General features: G+C 39.4%; 1 protein-coding gene across 1 annotated transcript in view; it reads right to left on the minus strand.

Annotated features, from left to right (window-relative positions):
- STK3 (serine/threonine kinase 3) overlaps nucleotides 1-23,084 on the minus strand; it is a 142,932-nt gene that overhangs the window by 94,419 nt on the left and 25,429 nt on the right. The window contains exons 5-6 of the mRNA XM_026841501.1: nucleotides 10,439-10,603; nucleotides 9,847-10,014 (exon numbers count right to left, since the gene is read on the minus strand). Coding sequence (XP_026697302.1) covers nucleotides 9,847-10,014; nucleotides 10,439-10,603 — 333 coding nt within the window. The remainder of the gene's footprint in view (nucleotides 1-9,846; nucleotides 10,015-10,438; nucleotides 10,604-23,084) is intronic.

Genomic DNA, 23,084 nt, shown 5'->3' on the forward strand with positions numbered 1-23,084 from the left:
AAATGACCTAGTGTACACTTTAAGGCAATATAATACCAAGACAGAAACAGTGTACCTACAGTCTTAATAAGCTTTCTCCATTCCAAATTTTACCTTCCTTTCAACCTAAGCAATATTTTAGAATTTTTACGAACAACCAGTATAGACTTTAAAACTTTTAATATCTTTCTGTAAATAGCAATAAAAGCTTAATAATTTCATCCTAATCTGACTGAAGTTTTCTCCCACATGATTAAAAATCAAATAAATATCCCTTTAACTAAAACCCAAGTAAATACACTTTTGCTTTTAAAAAGTGTAATAACATGTTAAGAATTTGGCGATATAGTAGTCAATTCTCCTTAAAGTACTTCCTCCAAGTCAACTAGCTATACTGACAGAAAACACCAAAGTTTAAGAAAAAATGAACATATAATTCACTTCAATAAATAAGTGTTGATTCAAGCTTCCAAGAACCTCTTAAAATTATTTACTGAGTTCTTTTTTGGCTTAATAAGACACTAGTCACATACAAAAATCTAAATAGACCTCCTTCAATTAAAAGCAATAAACAAATTCCCTTCTCTTCAATAAAGTTAGCTGCCAGACCTCTGAATAAAAATTAACCTTGTATATTTTATTTTAATCCTGGAACCTGAAAGATGACAGAAATAAAGGGAAGCATCTGTAGTAAATATATATAGCTCTTCACTTAAAAGTTTTGAAATTTGTGGTATATTTTACAATATCCTGCAGGGTATTGCAGGATTTTTTGTTAAAGAAGTTCTCCTAAGTCTGTACATAAACACCTTGCTGAATAATTTTCGAAGTCCGTAGTGCAAGTTAAAAAGAAATTGCATAAATTCAGTGTACAATGATGTATACAAATGATGGAAAGGCTTTTTCAAATAAGTCTGTAAAATTAAATAATAAAATCTTAAATAATTAAAACTGTGCTTCTAATTTTAATGCATCTTGATGGTTTACTACCAATTGCCTATTTCAAATAAAATCTTCTTGAGATGTTCAAGTTGCAAAATAGTTTTATTTTACACTTTGATCTATGTTTACAGTTCCACTAACATCACAAATGAGCAGATCTATAGTGATTTAAAACTTCTGAATGAGCATTTCTTTTGGTGGTGCTTTGCTTGCTTGTTTGTTTTTAACATTTGTCCAGAAAGAAAGCAGCCATCTCAGCAGCAGACAATAATGTTAACCCATGGTGCACTAGGTTTGTTGAATACATTCCTGGCTTTACCCACATTAACAGTTCTATCAAATAATCTTTAAGAACGCTTACAGATGTAGACCTTGGTGCAACACTCATGCAAGTCATCAAGAATCCTTCCATCAAGTTCATGGCTTCATTCAGCCTCTGTTTACTGTTTCAACATCTTTGAAAAATAATATTCCCAGGTCAAACATTTCCCTATTAAAGTGTCTTGAAAATAAGCCGGTAGTACCATGGCATGGTCCTTTCTTCAGATTAACACTTCTAAGAATCTGAATCATATACAGAAGATACACAGAATTACATGAAACTAACCAAGATCAAACTTTCTTTACAGTTATTTTAGTTAAAGTTTCAAGTTAACTCACTTGTGTGTAATTATAAAATTACTGTACTGATCCTCCGCTTACTTTGAAAGTGATTAATCAAAGTCAGAGAAAACCAACCATCAACTGAAGTATGTTTCAAATTTCCTATTCAGGGGTAAGTCTAAAAAGATGAACTAATTTAATTTTAATTAAAGCCTCATTTAGAAGCATGAAATAAATGTTTTCCATTTAATTCAAATCAAACTCCAGTTCCAGTCCAAATTTCAAATATTCTCTGCTTCTGCTACTTTATTACACGACAGATTAACATTTCCTTTTTGCGCACACATGCAACCAACAGACACAGTATAATTAAAAAACTGAGTTTATACCTATAACAGTAATAAACATATTATTTATTCTACCTCCAAAAATTTTAGTGATATGATGGAGTGAAGATTCATTCTCTAAACCACAGTGAAGCATTTATGTCGGATTCTATAACCACAAATATTTTAACTGCACTTTATGTTGCAAATAAATAGTAATTTATATTGCAACAGTTTTACTATGTGAACTTTCAAACCATCTCTTCATTGAAAGAAAAAACAAGTTAGATGCAAGAAAAAAGAAGAGTAGATAAGTAGATAAGAAAAGCAATACCTACAGGATTACATACATTAGATTTTAGACTTTTCAAAAGCTTTAATGTGGACGGGAACAGGGTCTTTTTATCCTCCAATTTAATCATCGTACACAGTAATAACCTTTCAAGTAATCTCATGTTTTCATAGTATGTGTATCAATGCTAAAGTCATATCATTCTGTGCTGATTAGACAAACACATATTAATGAATGTGAACCTTTATAAAGCACTGATTTCCTCTCATTAGTGAACTCTTCTTCCAGACCTCACATAGCTTCTCTTGTCTTACCTCAGTAGAACCTTCTGGATTTCTAAAGCTGAACTCAACCCAACCCTGTTTACCATTATCCCCATCTTTTACTTTCTTCTGTTCCTGACATCCTGCTCTATGTCATTTTCCCCTCTCTATGAAGAGCCAGATACCCATGAGGCAGTATCTTGATTAAAAGAAATCAGATTATCAAGCCGGTTCTGAACCCCTTTGCGAATCTCTAGGGAAAGAGAACTGAATCAATGTATGTATTGAGTCTTTTATGTGGTTTGTACTCTCAGGAGTCTCATAAATCAGAGATCTGACAATTTTTTCTGTGGGGAGAAGTAGTCTAGGCTTTTGATAAAGCAATGTGGAAAAACTCTTCCAAAAGTTCCTTGCAGTACTAGGGAGAAAATTTTTATCATCTGTAAGTTTTGCCAGAGGACAAATGGTATTTTTCCTATGCTGCTCTCACAACAGTATTACAAAACTGTCCTTTCCACATGAAACAGGCTGATGTTAAGCATACTACCCCTTTGCATAGTAAGCTATGAAGTCTCAGAAAATTGCCACTGCCATGCTAGCACATCATTGGCTCTCAGGGATATGGTGTAGTTGGGAACTGTCAATGCTAAGTTAACGGTTGGACTGGATGATCTTCAAGGTCCTTTCCAACCTAGCTGATTCTGGGATTCTCTAGGAAGATAGATACATGTAACTGAATCTGGTGAACTGAAGCAATTATTGACTGCAATTTAAGAAAATAAGTAAAATAACACAGGCTTTATTTCATAGGTTTTGCAACCGGACACCTCTAAACTTGTCTTCAGTGTCTGAGGACAACTCACATATTATTTCTTTAACTCTGTTTACCTTTTTTGGATAAGCTCTTCTTGGTGTATAGGAACTTTCACTATAATTCTATGCTAGGCATGCTGGAAAATGGGAAGAATTTATATTTCTGTATCACAGGAAACTAGACTATACCCTGGGGGCACTTGCCTGGGTTCATCTCCTCACTCACCAGAATACTCCCCCAGTCTCCTCTATAGGAAGTCCACAGAAGGGCTTTCACAAGCAAATAAGCAAATCCTTTTGAAATTTGCTTCCTCCCCGAATTCTACAGGCATTACGTACTGAAAAAGAAGTTATGTACAAAGGGTACTATGTATCTATGCTTAGCATTTCCACAAAGAAGAGGAGCCTAAGGAGAAAAACACCTGAACCCTCCCTAGATCACCCTACATGAGTGAACACCAAGAACATTTTAATTAAAATCATAAATCATAACTTTAAGTCTGGAGATCCATATATCTCTTGAGGAAAAACAAAAAACCAAAATGATCAACACACACACAAAACCCCCCAAAAAAAACACTATACAGCAGGATCTCTTGCAGCTCTATGAGCAGCTTGCCCAGGAGCCACAAGTACAACTTTGACAATGATTTTTCTGCAGGACTACAATTTGCACTTCACTTGGTTTCAATCCACTGCTAAAAATAATTCAACCATGGTGAAAACTGACACAATTAGCAAGTACCTAAAAACCGCCTCTTTTCACCTAGAAAAAATTACATCGCTACAATAGATAAGAATTGCTTTAATTGTATTCCAGAAAATATATAAATGTATTTCCTCAAGTTACGTATAACAACCCACAGAAAACATTATTTTACGTACCTATTAAAGAATGCTGACAAAAGAAGCAACCAAGTCCAAATCTCCTTATAATTACAGCAAACATTAATGTGCATCTGAACTCACAGAATGTGCATCTGAACTCACAGAAGGAGCAACTCTCCTGGCAATAAGCCTTAATACCTAGATTAGATATTAATACCTATCAATATCTAATACCTAGATTGCAAAGTCTGCAAGTATCTCATTTAGGTACGCACACCAAGTATTTGCCCACAAAAAATTGAATACACGCAGATCTGCAATTTGAAATGTACACAATTTACTTTGCCCAACATTTATCATCTCTCAGTTCCAAAAGCCTTGTTGAAAGGAGCCAAGTCATGAACATGGTGTTAGAAACTGGTCTGCATCTCAGCAATACCTTACAACACCAGAAGCAGTTTAAGTAAAGAAATCTGTTCACAAACATAAACATTGACCATTCTTCAAAGTTAAAAATAAATAAATAAACCTCTATGTTTATTTTGACAAGTTAAATAAATCCCAAGTGAAAAAGCATTTGGCACTTTTTTCCTTAAAATGTACTGCTCAAAGAAGTATCTTATCTGGCTTCACATTTCAGGTGAGCAGGTGGACAGGCTGAAGTAGCAGCATATTTAAAAAAGAAAGCTTTAAATTTTCATTTAAGAACACTTTTAATTAAGGGTTTATAAGTAAGTCACACCTCCTTAGAGTCCAACCCAGAAAAGAAAGTTTTTGAACAAAAAAAGAACACCACCAAAGATGTAATACACAGATCAGCACTGGCATTAGTATAGGTGCAACTGTTTTGAACCACGTTAATAGTACTGCTCTCTGAAAGAAAAAAAACGCTACATATCCTATCACCATACGGAGTTACATTTCTTGCAGTGATTTATGTGGGAAGCAACTCCTTTGACTTCTTTTTTTCCAAATCTATACAGAGAACATAATTTATTTTCTGTTAGACAAATACTATCTGCTATTAATTGTCCTCATTTTTTGTCTTGAATAAAGTTATAACACCAACTTGAAGTTCTGACTATAGATAGTAGCACAGAGGCAAATATATTATGAAGCAACACCTACATTCAGTTGCATACAAAATGAAGGCCACTGGAAGTTTATCCCATGAAGTTCAGCTGTATCATGGCAACAGCATTTAAAGATGGACAAACAGGTGAGGTGGAGAAGGAAGGAGGCTTGGGCGGGGGGGAGGACACACACGACACGACACACGGACAACACACACACGGAAGGTCTAACACCCTGTCTCAGCTGATATGCCCAACTAGAGAAAGTCCAGACAGGTAGGACAGGCTACAAAATCATATTTATATGTATTCCTGCCATTCAAAGAACTGGACGTGTTAGGGTCTCACACACTTTCCTCAAGACTTAAAATTTAACTATTTTAAATTAATCTTAAAACAGTAGGTCACCTAAAAGCACATAGGATATTTAACTGACAGGGAACTATCATAACAGAATGCACAACAGAAATACTGAGGAATTATGACTCCCTGAGAAACCACACTCAGTGAGTCCCACCACAGCTCACTGACATTCTTCTAGAAGGTTTTGAAGACGTAGTAAAATAATAAACAGTAATGTACAATCAAAAATCCATAGTTTAAATCTCTTTAAATATTAGCTAACTATCTAGAAACAGCAGACAAGATCTCGTTACAAATTAACAAAAAGTATCTCATAGAAAGTTCTTAAAAGGAAAAGCACTTTTAGAGTTTAACTAAAACTCTTTTCTAAAGATAAGCAAAAGCACTAAAATAAGAAAACCATTTAACATACTTTTACAAACCTACTCTAAATTAACATCAGAGATAAGATAGATGAACTCTCAAAGAAAAGGATAGAAACCAATGATACAATTCCATCTGTTGGACAGAAGAAATGCAAGAGTGGCTATACAGAAAGACATCTGACATTGCCAGAAGTAGTTTTTCTTTTTCCCTCTTCTCAGCTTCTGGCACAAAAGGGATTACAGGAAACTATTTTCTCAATGATTGAAAAACTGGTCTCAATCATACAGTGATGCTCAACGTGACACCTTCCTTGAATCTTGTAGTCTCACACTGCAGTAATTCTCACTTCAGTCTCCTGTTTTAATGCAGTATGCTGAGAATAAAAAAACCTGGGAAATGGTAGATTCTCATAAACTACATCAGGAATAAAAGGTTATTACAAACAGATTAGCCCAGGGTGGAAATGACACAGGCTAAGCAGGAGGCATGGATAATCTGGGTAAGTGCCATGGAAAAATAAATATCATGATTGGACTTAAGGCCTATGGAAGCAGTTCAAATTGGCTTCCTCCAATTCACTGCAGAACATGTGATGCCCACATGTCCATTTTCAACAGACCTCACCATAAAAAACAAAGGCCAATACTGTGAGGTGTTGAAAAACACATCTACCACCAGCTTCTTCCATACCACAGCAACGTGAATTATTGCAGATGCCTGATAAGCATGAAAGAAGAGAGTCTAGGGGGAGCGTTGCCTTTTTTCTTTTTTTTTTTTCCTTAAGAGTACTACCAGCATTTATCAGAAGCACACCAACGTGACAGTAAGTGTTGAACTCGCAAAGACAACCAAATTTTATAAAAAGCAGGCTGCAGTTTTACAGTTATTCTACAAGGCTCATTGCATGGCTGTGGCCAAAGGCAGTAACTCCACTCAGCCCACTTTCCCTGGTTCATCTACAACTTCTCCAGCTCAGTTCTAGCAAACATGGAAGATATTTCAAAAGCATGTTCCCAAAAAGCAAAACAGTGCCAACCTCTATGTTTCCACTATAAAAAAAAAAAAAAAAAAAAAAAAAAAGGAATTCAGAAACAAACAAATAATAAAGACAGATATTGCATGAAGAGGAGAGACTGAACAAAGTAGTTAATGGTTTAAATTAAATTCAGACAGCAGTAGGACATAAATACTTTTATCACTACAGGACAGCATACATGCCACAGTCAATGGGGGACACGGGAACACAGCTGTTAAAACATCACTGCAACTTCAGAGTAGGAGATTGAGTCTTGCTCTAGAACCACACTGAAGCCCCCTTTAATTAGCTTCACTATAAATTAATAACTGCTCATCCCAGCAGAACAATCAAAGGCAGATGCAAACCCTGTTAGCCACATTAACCCTGGTTGCTACACAGACTACAGCAATCAACATGCTTTTAGCCCCACTGGATGGTAAAATTATCTAGGTTTGAGTGATTTTTGACTTATCAGCAAACTTCTTGCTATTTCTAGTGGCCGTACCACCATGTTTTAGGGCAACCTCAAGGATGTCTGTATTTTTCCTCCTTTAAAACTACTTGAAAACACTACTTGAAAAACTCAAGAGAAAATACAGAAGTTTCACTTTTCATCATTATTGAAAACACAAAAGGACATCATATATGTGAGGCATTCTGCAATTCTTAGGTGAATAAAGCATTAGACTTACTGAGCTGGCAACTGGTCTTGACTTCTAAGCCTCAAACTGAGTATGACAACTGCATGTTCTGTTGTACTCGGGTTTGCAGCAGGAACAAATGAAATAGCATTGATGACACCAATGCAGTCAAATATACTAAATCAGGAATACTTAAACAGAAGAAGAAACTTGCCGTTTTTTTCCTCTACATGAAATTCCCTTTTGCATCCCCCACCTCTCATTCTTTCCCAGATGAAACTAGTACAATTCTTTGGAGTAGCTAGAGTGTGGTTAAGCAGAGGAAGCTATGCTTGTTTGCATGGAATCTGCCATTTCCTCTCTGCCAAAACACTTGTTTAAAGAAGTCATGTAATATTTCTATTAAGCTGTAAATGCAGTTGACAAGGAAATGGCCTACTGGCAGTGCATTACCTTTGTGGCAGTGCCAACCAGCCTACAGCAAAATAGTGCACATGGTAATTTCAACATGCATTCCCAAGTTAACAAAATTGTGCCTTACATAAATACCACAGAACTCCAGCAACATCTAGAAAAAGCAATGAAAATTTACCCAAGCTTTCATGCTTGCCTGTATCAATTCTGTGTCACAACTAAAACAAAGTAGGAAAGCATCTACATATGTCCAAAAGTCCTGTGAAGCTATATCATATGACACTGGGAAAACTATTGCAACTTAAATCTGTGTATTTCTTGTTAACCACTGTAACAACTCACTAATAAAAATTAAGAAAAACTGTAGGTATCGGATATACAAAAGAGTACTAACTGCATACAAGCCCTTAAAAACCGTAACGTTATTTATTAACAAGAACACATGTTCTATGTAATCCAGAATTGTTGTGTTAAATTACTTTGGCCTTTGATAGCATTCATTTGATTACAAGAATTAAACAGATTCACAAGCTTTCAAACTCAGTGACCTTTGATTTATAAGCAGCTATTGTCATGCATATAAAAATCCTCTCTGATAATGTAGTCCTTGCCTTTCAGCAGCTAGTGCAACTACATATAATAATGTTAAAATGAATGTACTTAATGTAATTGAAAATACAACCAAAAACCCCAGCATGATCAAATGTATTTAATTTGTAATCAACAGTTCTTCAAATATTTTTAAAAAGTTATTTCATCTTAAATTAAATTCCCATCAAAAATAAGCTTCAGAGATACTTACTTTGTTCTCAGATTTCATCTGAGTATTTTCAGTCTGAACGGTAATTTTTAAATAGTTAATTGCACAGGAAAAAAATATGGTGCAGGAAAATTACTAAGCTCTGCTTCCAAAATTATGTAATGTTTCTAAATGCAAAACGCTAGCTTTAACCAAGCTTCACATTGCCATAAAACTTTAGGAAACTTCTCTGCTCCAACAAGCACACACAAACAAAATCAAGAACCCAACAGCACTAAATACACTTGAACTCATATACGAGTCACCTTACAGTAATCATATATGAACAGTAACTTTCTATTTCAACAGTGGTGGCTTTCTTATATTAAGATCATGATATATGAGGCACCAGCAAAAGAAAACTGAGTATTCTATGTGCATGTCATTTTTCCGCAAAATGGAGATGAAAAAAATCTGCTTTTAGCAAAATAAAGTACCTTATTAATACCGACTAGGCTTTAGTTATAAACAATTCAAGAACGGAGTATCTATTAATGCTCAGTGCAATCTGTAGCTATTCTATAGTTTATTTCAAAAAATAAAAACATGACTAACAGTGGCAACAGTTATTCCTAATAATTGTTCCCCATGAACTTCACCCAGTAATTCCTTTATAACTGCTGCTTCTCATAAAGCAACTAATTCTGTTTAAATTTTATTTTGCTAGAAGTAAACTATTCAGTAGCAGACTTTAAGAGTCAGTAATAAATTAAAACTGCTGGGTTACTAATATTAGCAGTTACCACATAGGACAATCCTGAATCCTTCCTTAGGTCATCTTTACTTCAAAATTCCCTTTCAAAGGAGGATGGCCTCTTGGTTATGGAACCCTCCAAGTGCAGGTACAATATTGAATAGGTTCTATACGTTGCCTTCAAATCAATTAAGCACTTATTGCTTTAGTTCTCTCACAAGTGGAAATAAAAGCATTCTGAAACCTTACAGGGATGTGTTAAAACACAAGCAAGCTGCAGTAAAACAAGACAGCAAATAAAAAACCCCTTAGTCTTAAAATCTTTGTCCATAAATGTACAGTTTTATGATTCCAGTAGTTTTTTGAGGTTTGGGGGTGTTTTTTGGGGTTCTGTTTTTTAACAAAGAATGGAAGACCACCACACACACTTACCCTCATTGGATGAATATCAGCATATGGAGGCTTTCCTTCAGCCATTTCTATGGAAGTGATACCAAGGGACCAGATGTCTGCCACGCAGTTATAACCAATCTCTTGTATTACTTCAGGAGCCATCCAAAACGGAGTTCCTATAACAGTATTACGTTTTGCCATTGTGTCCTGTAATTATATTATTTATGCAATTAAAACAGAGATGCTTATTTTCAGATTCTTTTTCTATTAATTCAATATTTAAAAGTTAAATTAGCCACCCAAAGGTCAAATGGTAGTGACCTTCAATTAAGACCAAGCAGACTCAGCCCATCAGCCTAGAGAAGCCAAACAAGTGACAGTGATCACCAACTTCAAACAGAAGTCTGAAGTGAGACCATCAGACACTTGAAGTACACTGGGTTATAAACAACTAAAAACTTAATAGCCTTACAATACATTAAATACCCATCATGATTAAGAATGTTAGCTGTACCACTACCACTCATCACTCCTCAGACACAAAAATCAAAACAGAAGACAAAGACAAAAGTAGAAGACTATGGTTAGGAGCACTAAAGCATTTTTAAATGATCTTTCCACGGGTACTTACTGTTAACTGGCCAGCCACACCAAAATCAGCTAATTTTGCATGTCCTTCGGTGTTAAGAAGGATGTTACCAGCCTTTATATCTCTATGTATTTTTCTCATAAAGTGCAAGTATTCAAGTCCTTTAAGAGTAGATTTCAGAATAGTTGCAATTTCATCTTCTGTTAGCTGCGGGAAAACATAAAACCATTTTCAGGTAAACACACAGGGTCTATGTATTTGAACTATTTAAAACATGATCATTTCATACTGATTATTACAAATAATATAGACAATGTATCTTTGGTATTTTAACACAGGAATGCACCCAATAGCATTTACAATTCAAAACTCTGATGTATGAACTTGAACCATACAGCTAGAATCTTACAGGTCTACAATATAATTAGAGCAAGCAAGCTCCAAAACTAGAGAAGGAGCTGACTGATACAGATCAGATAGCAAAATATGCAATGTTCTCCTGCCTATCAATCCAAACTTACTACTCTTTAGATGCTGACATCCTTCATCAAGACTGCTGTACAGTTTTGACAATATCCAACTAATACTTTCATCACTAAGATTATACATACTAATTGTCAAATTACGCATTACCTTTGTCAAAACAAAGGTAATGGTGGTCAACACTGGACTAGATGGCACATCCCAGAATACCTCCCTGGAAAAGAAGATAGCCCTTTCTCTACTGTGGAAAGCTAGAACTATTCCTCAAATATCCATGCCCTTAAATACTTTACACAGCTTGCCCAACAAACTAGCAGAGTCCTACATTTGGAAAGAGATGAAAGGAATGCCATGTTTTCTTTATTTCTCAAATTCCTACATATGAAATTCCTGATAAGTCTAAAATTAGTAGTATCAAGCCTTTGCCCACCAGCTAATCCTAATTATACTATTAGTTTCTCATGAGACCTTCTTCACAAAAACAAAAATACACAAAGTAACAAGCAAGGGACAGAGGTGTACAGAGAAGAGCCAAATAATTATTTATCACAAAGCTTGCAAAAAATATATTTGTCAGGGATAGTTTGCTACTTATTATCTGTAGGGAGGTAATACAGCATGCAGAAATACAAATGTCCAGTTTCCGAGAGGTTTACAGAATTTTACTGAAGTTTGTCAAGCAAGCCATTCCTTTTGAGGCTAGTACCTTAATTTTGTGAGGAATGTAAGTAAATGCTAATTTTTCAAAATAAGTATTTGTCACTCTGTCTGTGCTCCATACTGACACAAAGCTGTAGAACTCCACCTGTACAGGTGTCCCCAGTGTCATTCCCAAAACCCTACTCAGCCCTGAAAAGGGACAACTAAGATGTCAGGCTACCCTTATGCTGGAAGGTGTCAATAACTGTTATCACTTTTTCCTTTAACTGTAGACAATTACAGAAATTATTGAGAATGGATGCCAACCAGACGCTACCAGCTTTTTCTTACACCATTCTTTTCTTGTTGCTGACTGATGCAGAGAATGAAGGCTCACTGAACTTTTTAAAATTTCTTTTTAAAATACCTGCATCATTTGACAATTGATAGATGATATCCTCATAGGAAAATACAATCAGATTTAATATACGGCTCTTCAATGTCAGCCACAAATACTGTATTCTTTTAAAATATCTACTAACCATATTCATTAATTTGCTGTCTATGCAAATGTTTCCTCTTAGTTCTTAATATTAAGAGTAGATAATCCACATGAGCTATGTTATAATCACTATAAAGTTGTACAATTGAACTAATAGAAATTTTAACATAGCTGGCCCTAAATGTATTTTATGAGTCACACAACAGCATGGCCTTCAGTTACTTCTGAGAATTAAGATAGAAGAGGTGAGGCTCTTTAGAACTGTAGAGTTCCTGAAGTCAACAATACATTGTGCACACTTATACCCAGCTCTCTTTCACCTCATATTTGCTGTTTGTTTTTCAGTCAGGATGAATGGAAAGGTACTCTCACATCAGTCAAGTAACTGAATGCAAACAGAGAAACAAAATTGAAAATTTGAAGAAAAAAAAGATCACAACAGGGATATTTATTGAACTCTGTAAAAGCATCACAAAGGAAACACTAAGAACTCTTTTGCTTGACTTTTTTTTTTTTAAGCAATTATAAACAATTAAATGCCTAGTATAAATACAGAGGGTGTAAAATGGGCAGTCCAAAATGCTTCTGTTAATTACTAATTTGTTACAGAATTCATATACCATCTCAAATTATACAATAAGCTGCAAGTATCAACTGGCAACAAGCTGACAGACATTTAATTACCAAAGAAAATACAATACAGTAAAAAATAATTGAGATATACTTTCACTTATCTGTTTCATAAACTACATGGACTACTAAGCCATCAGTTAGCACAGTTGTTTATCTTCATTGCTTTAGGTCAACATTGTAGGATCACATAAGCTCCTGAACAAGTGTTATCAGAAAAACAGCAAGAGTGAAACTTTTGCAGGTACCAGACCCTATGAGGTCACTTCTCAGATTTTCATCAACATTTATTCTAGAATAAAAGCAAAACCACACATAATTCATTCCATGAGATGCAATTTCTCAAGGAAAGACAAAAGAACTTATTCATGCAACTGAAATGCTGTTCAGCTGTAGAGTACATGGATGGTTTAATATAAGAACTAAGCAAATAGACATTCTTAGAAATGCAAGAAACTGCAAAATTGAAGATGAATACTCTAACTTGGCTGCAACACTGGGTTGCATCTTTCCTCTTTCTCTACTTTTCCAATCCTACACAGAAATTAAGCAATAGTAATTCCTTCCAGTTTCAGTTTTGAAAGTGTTGGTACACATCTGCACCTCTCTCCAAAAAAATCACCACCAAAGCCCACAAGAAACAAAAACCCCACACATAATCATTCTAAACTAACAGAATGACTCAACATAAAGGAAAAATGATTAGTCATCAAGATTATCCACACCTGAGTTGCTTATAACATGTTTTACTTATTTAACAAACAGAACCACTTCCCTATTCCAGCTTCTATCCAGTCTCATAAAACCTGGGCGTGGAGCCCAAGGGCACAGTTACACATACACTTATTTAAACAGCAGCGCCAGGCTCCAGTCCCTCCTTTCACTGCAACCTACAGCAGTAATTCCCAGCGTGTCAGCCCTTCCACTGCACAAACTGTAACTGACTCTTGTTAAAAACAAAATTGTCTGCCAAATTATTTTTCCAACAAATCAGTTCCCCAATTCAATTCACAACATAGTCAACAAGGATGTAGCAGAGTAGGAGCTGCTCAAATTGGCATTGCTTTCCAAATAAATGCATGGCTTGCTATACCCAGAGTGTCCCAGTGACTTGATACCCTTTTCCTATGAGAGTAGAGGATGAAACTGATGGTGGCATTAGCTCCATGCTCCAGAGCAAGCAGTTACTGCCTCTGTTGCACATTATGCATTCTTCACCTGCCATTTATCTCCAAGATCTTTCAGTGTTTCTATTCAGTGGTACATTGCTCAAATGCTTTATTTGTGCTACTTTATGCTGACTGCTCTGCTGCTTCAAAGGACTGTATGCCAGGAGAACTGAAAACCCTGTTATACACAGCTCAAACAAGACAGCTTTCCTAGCATTGTGCCAAGGGAATAAAACCATCTACCTGATCTGGAATCAAGCAAGAAGGGACTTTAAATCAACTGTAAGATAAACTGAAGTATGGTCTGAAAGATATTTGGGGAAAATTAAGATTGTCTCTATGTGAGGTAGTAATTTTGTGGTGAAGTACACTAAAACTGTGATTATCTAAAGACTCACGTTACAGGCAATTAAAGGTCTAGCTATTAACAAACACTGTATCATGACTGGTTTATGACATGCTGAGCATAATACTTTCTGCCAGAGCTTTGCCAAATCATCCCCAGCTGAGAAACAATACAATGTTCTGAATCTTAAGAGACTTCCATGAATTTAATCCTGAACATGCATCAAAGTCACAGAATCATCTAGGTTGGAAAAGACCATGAAGATCATCCAGTCCAACCATTAACCTCACATTGACAGTTCCCAACTACACCATATCCCTCAGCGCTATGTCTGAACTCTTAAACACCTCCGGGGATGGGGACTCCATCTCCCTGGGCAGCCCATTCCAATGTCTAACCACCTGGTCTGTAAAGAAATACTTCCTCATATCTAGTCTAAACCTTACCTGGCACAATTTGAGGCCATTCCCTCTTGTCCTAAGAGGTAATGATCACAAAAAATGTCTGAACACTGACAAATGTATAGGCAAGGTAGGCATACAACTTGCTGCCCACTTTCATCTAGAACAAGTATTATGAGAAACTGTGCTTAGAAGGTTCTGCAGAGGTCTCTCTTCAATATGTTGTGCTCCTAAGGAGGTAAACCCCTAGCTTCAGTTCTTGAAAAATTAGTGGTCAAACCACATGGAGATCTTTGGATCAGCTCTAGATGGAGAAGTGCTTTTGCAGCTGCATGGGAAATTCCAGCTCTCAAAAGGAGAGGCTAACAGAACACCCATACCAAATGGTTGACGAAGAAGCTATGGACTGAGAATCCAGCAAACCAGAAGAGAGTGAATTCTAGAGTACTGCAGTCTGGGGACCATCAGTGGTAAGACATAGCTTTCTTTTAAAGTAAGAAGTATTTAAGTAACATCAAAATACATAGTGATCAGAAAAACCACATACATAGGAATGTCACCTGTAAGAATTAAGTAGAGAGCATGAGTCGTGTTTATCATGAACAACAGTAACAGGGAAGGACAGAGAGAAGGGAGAACAGGCTTACTCTGCCATACATGTTCTGAGACTCGTCAAATAACTCCAGGTGTCCTAGATCCACCCACTCATGCTTCATAAAATGTGTCCATAGGATCTGATGAGATACATCCACAGGTCCTGAGGGAACTGGCAGATAAAGTTGCAAAGCCACTATCTACCGTATTTAAGAAGTTGTGGCAGTCCAGCAAAGTTCCCGCTGACTGGAAAAGAGGAAACATAACCCCCATTTTTAAAAAGGGAAAAAAGGAAAACCCAGGGAACTACAGGTCAATTAGTCTCATCACTGTGCCTGGCAAGACCATGGAACGGATCTTCCTGGAAACTATGCTAGGGCACATAGAAATTAAGAAGGTGATTGGTGACAGCCAGCATAGCTTCACTAAGGGCAAATCATGCCTGACAAATTTGGCAGCCTTCTACAATAGGGTTCCAAGGTTGGTGGATAAGGGAACAGCAACTGACGTCATCTTCCTGGATTTGTACAAAGCATCTGCCACTGTCCTACACAACACTCTTGTCTCTAAATTGGAGAGACACAGATTTGATGGATGGACCACTCAGCGGATAAAGAATTGGCCGGATGGTCACGCTCAAAGAGTTGCAGTTAAGGGCTCGATGTCCAAGTGGAGAGCAGTGACAAGTGGCGTTCCTCAGGGATTGGTATGGGGACTGGCGCTGTTTAACCTCTTTGTTGGCAACGTGGACAGTGGGATCAAGTGCACCCTCATCAAATTTGCCAGTGACACTAAGCTGTGTGGTGAGGTTGACATACTGTAGGGAAGGGATGTGCCATCCACAGGCTCAAGATGTCCTCTTGGACAGGCTCAAGAGGTGGGCCTGTGCAAACCTCATGAAATTCAACAAGGCCAAGTGTGAGGTCCTGCACATGGGTCAGGGCAATCCCATGCACACATACAGGCTGGGGGCTAAGCAGACTGAGGTCAAAGACTTGGGAGTAGCAGTGGATGGAAAACTGACTACGAGACAGCAACGTGTGCTTGTAGCCCAAAAAGCCAACTGTATCCTGGGCTGCATCTGAAGAAGTGTGGCCAGCAGGTCAAGGGAGGTGATTCTCCCCCTCTACTTCGCTCTCATGAGACCCCACGTGCAGAGCTGTGTCCACCTATGGGGCCTCCAGCATAGGAGGACATGGACCTGTGAGCAGGTCCAGAGAGGGCCACAAAGATGATCAGGGGGCTGAAGCACCTCCCTTACAAGGGCAGGCTGAGAGTTGGGGTTGTTCAACCTGGAGAAGGCTCCAGAAAGAGCTTATAGTGGCCTTCCAGTAAAAAGGGAGCCTATAGGAAAGATGGGGAGGGACTCTTTATCAGGGAGGGGAAATAGGATGAGGGGTAACAGTTTTAAACCAAAAGAAGGTAGATTTAGATGAGATTTTAGGAATGAATTCTTTACTGTGAGAGCAGTGAGACACTGGAAGAGGTTGCCCAGAGAAGCTGTGGCTGCCCCCTCCCTGGAAGTGTTTGTGGCCAGGCTGGACAGTGCTTTGAGCAACCTGGTCTAGTGGAAGGTGTCCCTGCCCATGGCAGGAGGGTGGGAACTAGATGATCTTTGGCGACCCTTCCGACCCAAACCGTCCTATGATGATATATACACACTCCTGTATAATATATAATCAACTATATAGCATGATGCAGTCACTAAAGTAACTCCTGCTTATATTATTGCTAAACACAGAATCACAGAATCATCTAGGTTGGAAAAGACCATGAAGATCATCCAGTCCAACCATTAACCTCACATTGACAGTTCCCAACTACACCATATCCCTAAGCACTATTGTCAACTCTACTCTTAAACACCTCCAGGGATGGGGACTCCACCACCGCCCCAGGCAGCCCATTCCAATGCCTACAACCTGTTCTGGAAAGAGATGCTTCCTAATATCTAGTCTAAACCTTCCCTGGCACAACTTGAGGCTATTCCCTCTTGTCCTATTTCTTACTACTTGGTTAAAGAGACTCATCCCCACTCTCTGCAACCTCCTTTCAGGTAGTTATAGCAGGTGATGAGGTCTCCCCTCAGCCTCCTCTTCTCCAGACTAAACAACCCCAAGCAGAATGCTGTGGGAAACAGCGTCAAAGGCCTTACTAAAGTCAAGGTAAACAACATCCACAGCCTTTCCCTCATCCAATAAGCAGATCACCTTGTTGTAGGAGGTTGGTCAAGCAGGACCTGCCTTTCATAAACCCATGCTGACTGGGCCCGATCATCTGTCTGTCCTGCATGCGTTGTATGATGGTACTCAGGATGAGCTGCTCCATCAACTTTCGGGCACTGAAGTCAAGCTGACAGGCCTGAAATTTCCTGGATCATTCTTCCATATATTCTTCTTATATATTGGCATCACACTGAGCAATTTCCAATCTGTCAGGACCTCCCCAGTCAGCCAGGACTGCTGGTAAATGATGAAAAGCGGCTTGGCGAGCACCCCAGCCAGCTCCTTCAGCACCCTCGGGTGGATCCCATCCATTCCCATAGACTTGTGTGTGTGTCTGTGTGATGCAGCAGGTCACTGACTGTCTCCTCCTGGATTGTGGGGGGGTTGTTCTCTCAGTCTCTGTCTGCTGGCCGAGGAGGCTGGACTCCCTCAGTACAACTTGTTGTCTTGTTATTAAAGACTGAGACAAAGAAGGCATTAAGCACCTCAGCCTTTGCTCATCACTTGTTACCATGTTTCCTCCTGCATCTAGCAGGGGATGGAGATTCTCCCTGGACTTTCTTTTGCTGCTCACATACTTACAGAAACATTTCTTGTTGTCCTTAATTGCTGAAGCCAGATTAATTTCCAGATGGGCTTTAGACCTCCGTATTTCCACCCTGCATAGCCTCACAGCATCTTTGTAATTACTGTGAGTGGCTAGCACCTTCTTCCAAAGGCTGTAAACTCTCCTTTTCTTGCTGGGTTGCAGCCAAAGCTCCCTGTTTAGCCAGGGTGGTCTTCACTGTCACTGGCTTCTCTTACAGCACCTGAGGACTACCTGCTGCGGAGCCATTAACACTTCCATTTTAAAGACTACCTAGTCTTCTTGGACCCCTATACCCTTCAGGACCATCTCCCAAGGGATCCTGTCAAGCAGGTGCCCAAACAAGACAAAGTCAGACCTTCAGAAGCCCAGGATGTCAGCTCTGCTCCCCCCCTCCTGGCCTCTCTAAGAATAGAGAACTCTTATTTCATCATCCCTGTGCCCTAGTCATCCTCCAACTGTCACATCACCCACCAGTCCTTCTCTATCACAAAAAGGAGATCCAGTAGGGCACCTTTTCTGGTTGCTTCACTCACCAGCTACGTCAGGAAGTTATCTCCCATACATTCCAGGAATCTCCAGGACTGGTCCCGCTCTGCTGTGTTGTATTTCCAGCAGATGTCTGTGAAGTTAAAGTCTCCCAAAAGAACAAGGATAAGTGATCGTCAGATTTCACCTATATGCCTACAGAATATTTCATCCACCTCCCTGTCCTGGGTGGGTGGCCTATAGTAGACTCTCACTACAACATCTCCCCTGTTGGCCTTCCCTCTGATTCTAACGTAAAGACACTCCACCCTGTCTTCACTACACTTGTGCTCAAAGCAATCATAACAGTCCCTGACATACAGCGCCACCCCACCACCTCTCCTTCCTTGTCTATCCCTCATAAAGAGCTTGTAGACCAACTGGTGCACTCCAGTCATGGGAGACATCCCACCATGTTTCTGTTATAGCCACTACATCATCATTTTCCTGTTACATCATGGCTTCAAGCTCCTCCTGTTTGTTACCCATGCTGTGTGCACTGGTATACACACACTTCAGATGGGCTGATGTTTTGCCCCCTTCCCCCTTCAAATCTAGTTTAAAGCTCTGTCAATGAGCCCAGCTAACTCCTGCCCCAAGATCCTCTTCCCCTTCCGGGACAGGTGCATCCCATCTAATGCCAAATGGTCTGGCATCCTATACACTAACCCATGATTGAAAAATCTGAAACCCTGACAGTAACACCAGTCTTGGAGCCACGAGTTCATCTGTTGAGTTCTCCTGTACTCTTCTTCATCCATATGGTCAACTGAAGGGATGGAGGAGAACACAATTTGTGCCTCCGACTCCTTAATTAGTTTCCTTAAGGCCCTGAAATCTCTCTTCATTGCTTTAGGACTTCTCCTGGTAATGTCGTCGCTACCTACCTGAAAAAACAGAATAGGGTAGCAGTCCTTGGGTCTCACTAGAGCGGAGAGTTTAGCTGTGAGGTCCTTGACTCGGTCCCAAGGAGGCAGCAGACTTCCCTATGAAGCGGATCTGGTCTGCATATGGGGCCTTCAACACCCCTATAATGATTCTTCTAGGGTTCTTTTTAGAGCTGGTTTTAATACCTGGTCTAGAACAACCCAGCCTTAGTGAACCTTGGTTCCTTGTTTGTCTCATTTTCTTCCTCCTTCTCTTCTTCATTCAAAAGTTCCAGGGCCCCGAATCTATTGTGAAGGGGCACCATGGAGAATGAGGGAGGTCAGGAGAGAATTTTCCTGCCTCCATGAGCAGGGACCTATTTCCAGCCTCCCCCATCTCTTAGGTCCTCTCCTTCTGCCTGGTGGCAAGAGGATGCGGGATTACCTGCCTTCTTTGGAGCCTCCATTTGCTCCTGTTGCTTCATGGATGCCAAGGTGCTACTCCACCAATTAATTTCCATTTCCTACTCCCTACTACTTCTTAATCTTTCTCCTCTTCTCTGATTTCTGCCACCAAGCTGAGCAGGTCATCCAGTTGATCGCAGCGCACACAGGTGCTGTCGTTGCTGCCTTGCGGCAGGATTGACAGGCTCGGGCACTCCCTGCAGCCCAGGACCTGGGCCGCTGCATGTTTGCATGGCAGCTCTGTCTGGGTCACCACATTCTTTCTGGTGCTGGTTTTGACACGAGTGGAAACCATCGCTCAGTCTACTCGTGGAGGATAAGATGAAACTAGCCCAGGTAAGTTCTAGACCCACATGGACTGTGCCCTATCTGCTCACCCTGCCTGCACAAACTGCCACGCAAACTCAAGTATATGCATAATAACACAGAGACAAAACATTTAACCGTAATATCTTATAATATTTAGAATTAATTTCTAGCATTACTCAACAAGCCAAGAAAGTACGCTCCCCTTGCACAAAGTCACCTTTAAACAAAATAACGTATTGCCATAACGAACATTACCATGGAATCACAAAAAATACCCTCAAAAAATTATTTCAAAATCACTAATTTCTTGATTTTTGTGCAATTTAGACTTTTTGCAAAACATACACCACCTATACATACCACTGAAAGCACTCACACAAATACAAAATTCACCAAAAAACACTTATAAAACCACAAACATTGCAACATACAGCATTTCTTCCCTTCCTGAACACACAAAGCATTGTACAAAAAATTCTAGTTACACTGTTTCTGTAGACCAAAACTGTCTTTTGCAGATGTTTTTGCACAACATTTATGACATTTTAAGTATTTTGTATGCTGCAAAGAAGGCAAATAATATCCTGGGCTGCATCAGACCAAGTGTTGCCCACAGATGGAAGGAGATGATCCTCTGCTCAGCACTGGTGAGGCCACACCTGGAGTACTTGGTCCACTTCTGAGCTCCCCAGTACAAGGGAAACATGGACGAGAGAGAGTCCAATGAAGGACCATAAAGATGATTAAGGGACTAGAGCGTTTCTCTTATGATGAGAGGTTGAGGGAGCTGGGACTGTTCAGCCTGGAGAAGAGAAAGCTTAAGGGGGATCTTCTCAATGCATACAAGTATCTGAAGGGAAGGTGCAAAGAAGACAGAGCCAGGCCCTTTTCAGTGGTGCCCAGGGACAGGCCCAGAGGCAACAGGGACACACTTAAACATACAAGGTTCCCTCTGGACATCAGAAAACACTTTTTTACTGTGAGGGTGATGAGGAACTGGAGTGTGTTGTCAGGGAAGGTTATGGAGTCTGTCTCCTTGAAGACATTCAAAAGCCACATGGACATGGCACTGGGCAGCCAGCTCTAAATAGCCCTGCTTGAGCAAGGGGTCTGGACAAGATAAGCTCCAGGGGTACTTTCCAACCTCAACCATTCTGTGATTCTTATATTAGTATCATTTACAACATTATTCCGTACAGCAGAAATTATGACGATTTGAATAAATCAGGGGTAGGTTTTTTTGTGTTAGTTGACTAGTCTGCATTTAAAGCTTGCATATCAGAGGTCTCTGCTGACTGGAAGCTAGCCAGTGCTATTTCAATTTACAGAAAGGGCACGAGGGAAGACCCAGGAAACTATACGTCTGTCAACCTAACCTTAATTCCTGGAAAAAAATTACAGAGATAATACTGGGTACTACTGAAAAAGCATTTAAAGAAGAATGCAATCATCAGGCAGTCAACATGGGTTCAACAAAGGGAAAGCCCTGTTTAACTGATTTGCTATCCTTCTATGATAAGGTCACCCACCTAGTGGATGAAGGGAAGGCAGCAAATGTAGGAGGTTTTTTTATTTTAGTAAGACTTTTGATATTGTCCCTCACAGAATAGTTCTAGACAAGTTGTCCAACAGATAAGCAGGTACACAGTGTGCTGGGTGAAGAACTGGCTGAAGGGCAGACCTCAATGAGTTGTAGTGAATGGGGCTATGTCTGGCTGGCAACCAGTCACTGGTGGTATTCCTCAGAGTTCAATTTTAGGGCCAAATCTGTTCAGTATTTTTATCAATAAACTGGATAGAGAAGTTGAATGCACCATTATTAAGTTTGCTGATGATACCAAACTAGAAGATGCTGCTGACACTCTTGAATGACAAGAGGCCTGGCAGAGGGCTCTAGATAGATTGGAGCACCGGGTAACCATCAGTGGCATGAAACTGAACAAGTCCAAATACCAGATTCTGCACCTGGGACAGAGTAAAAGTACTACTGGGCACAAGTATAAATTGGGAGAAGAGTGGCTGAAGAGTTGATCTGCAGAAAGGGAGACAGGATCAATACGAGTCAGCAGTATGCCCTGGCATCCAAAAGGGTGAATTGTATCCTGGGGTGCATCAGACACAGCATAACCAGTCAGTCAAAAGAGGTAACTATCCCTCTGTATTCAGCACTGGTGCAGTCTCACCTTGAGCACTGTGTGCAGTTCCAGGCCCCACAACTCAAGAAGGATGTGAAGGTCCTTGAATGTGTCCAGAGGAGGGCAACAAAGCTGGTGAAAGGGCTGGAAGAGATGTCCCATGAGGAGTGGCTGAGAACTCTTGGTTTGTCCAGTTTGGAGAAAAGGAAAGGCTTAGGGGCAACCTCACCACTATCTACAGCTTCCTAAGGAGAGGAAGCAGAGGAGATGCTGATCTCTTCTCCCTGGTATCCAGTGACAGAACACATGGGAATGGTTCAAAGCTGCACCAGGGGAGGTTTAGACTGGACATTAGGAAGTATTTCTTTACCAAGAGGGTGGTCAAACACTGGAACAGGCTTTCTAGAGAGGTGGTCGATGCCCCAAGCCTGGCAGTGTTTAAGAGGCTTTTAGACAATGACCTTAACAAGATACTAACTTTTGGTCAGCCCCGAATTGGTCAGGCAGTTGGACTCTATGATCATTGTAGGGTCCTTCCAACTGAAAAAGTCTGTTCTGTTCTATTCTGGATTTTTCCCCGTGTGATGAGCATAGCAGATTACCCTGTCTGGATTTTACAGGGCATTCCATAATTATATACTTGTACTGAAAGGACATATTCTTGAAGACAGATTACTTAAGTGCATCAACAGCTTATATCTTCATATATACAAAATATGAAAAAACGTTTTTATTAAGAAATACGAAAATACTTTTTTTAAGACACAAGACAATGTATTGTTCTTCTTTACATCATATAGAAAGTAGCTG

Source organism: Athene cunicularia, assembly GCF_003259725.1.
Source record: "Athene cunicularia isolate RWA chromosome 2 unlocalized genomic scaffold, athCun1 chr2_part1, whole genome shotgun sequence".
NCBI lineage: Eukaryota > Metazoa > Chordata > Aves > Strigiformes > Strigidae > Athene > Athene cunicularia.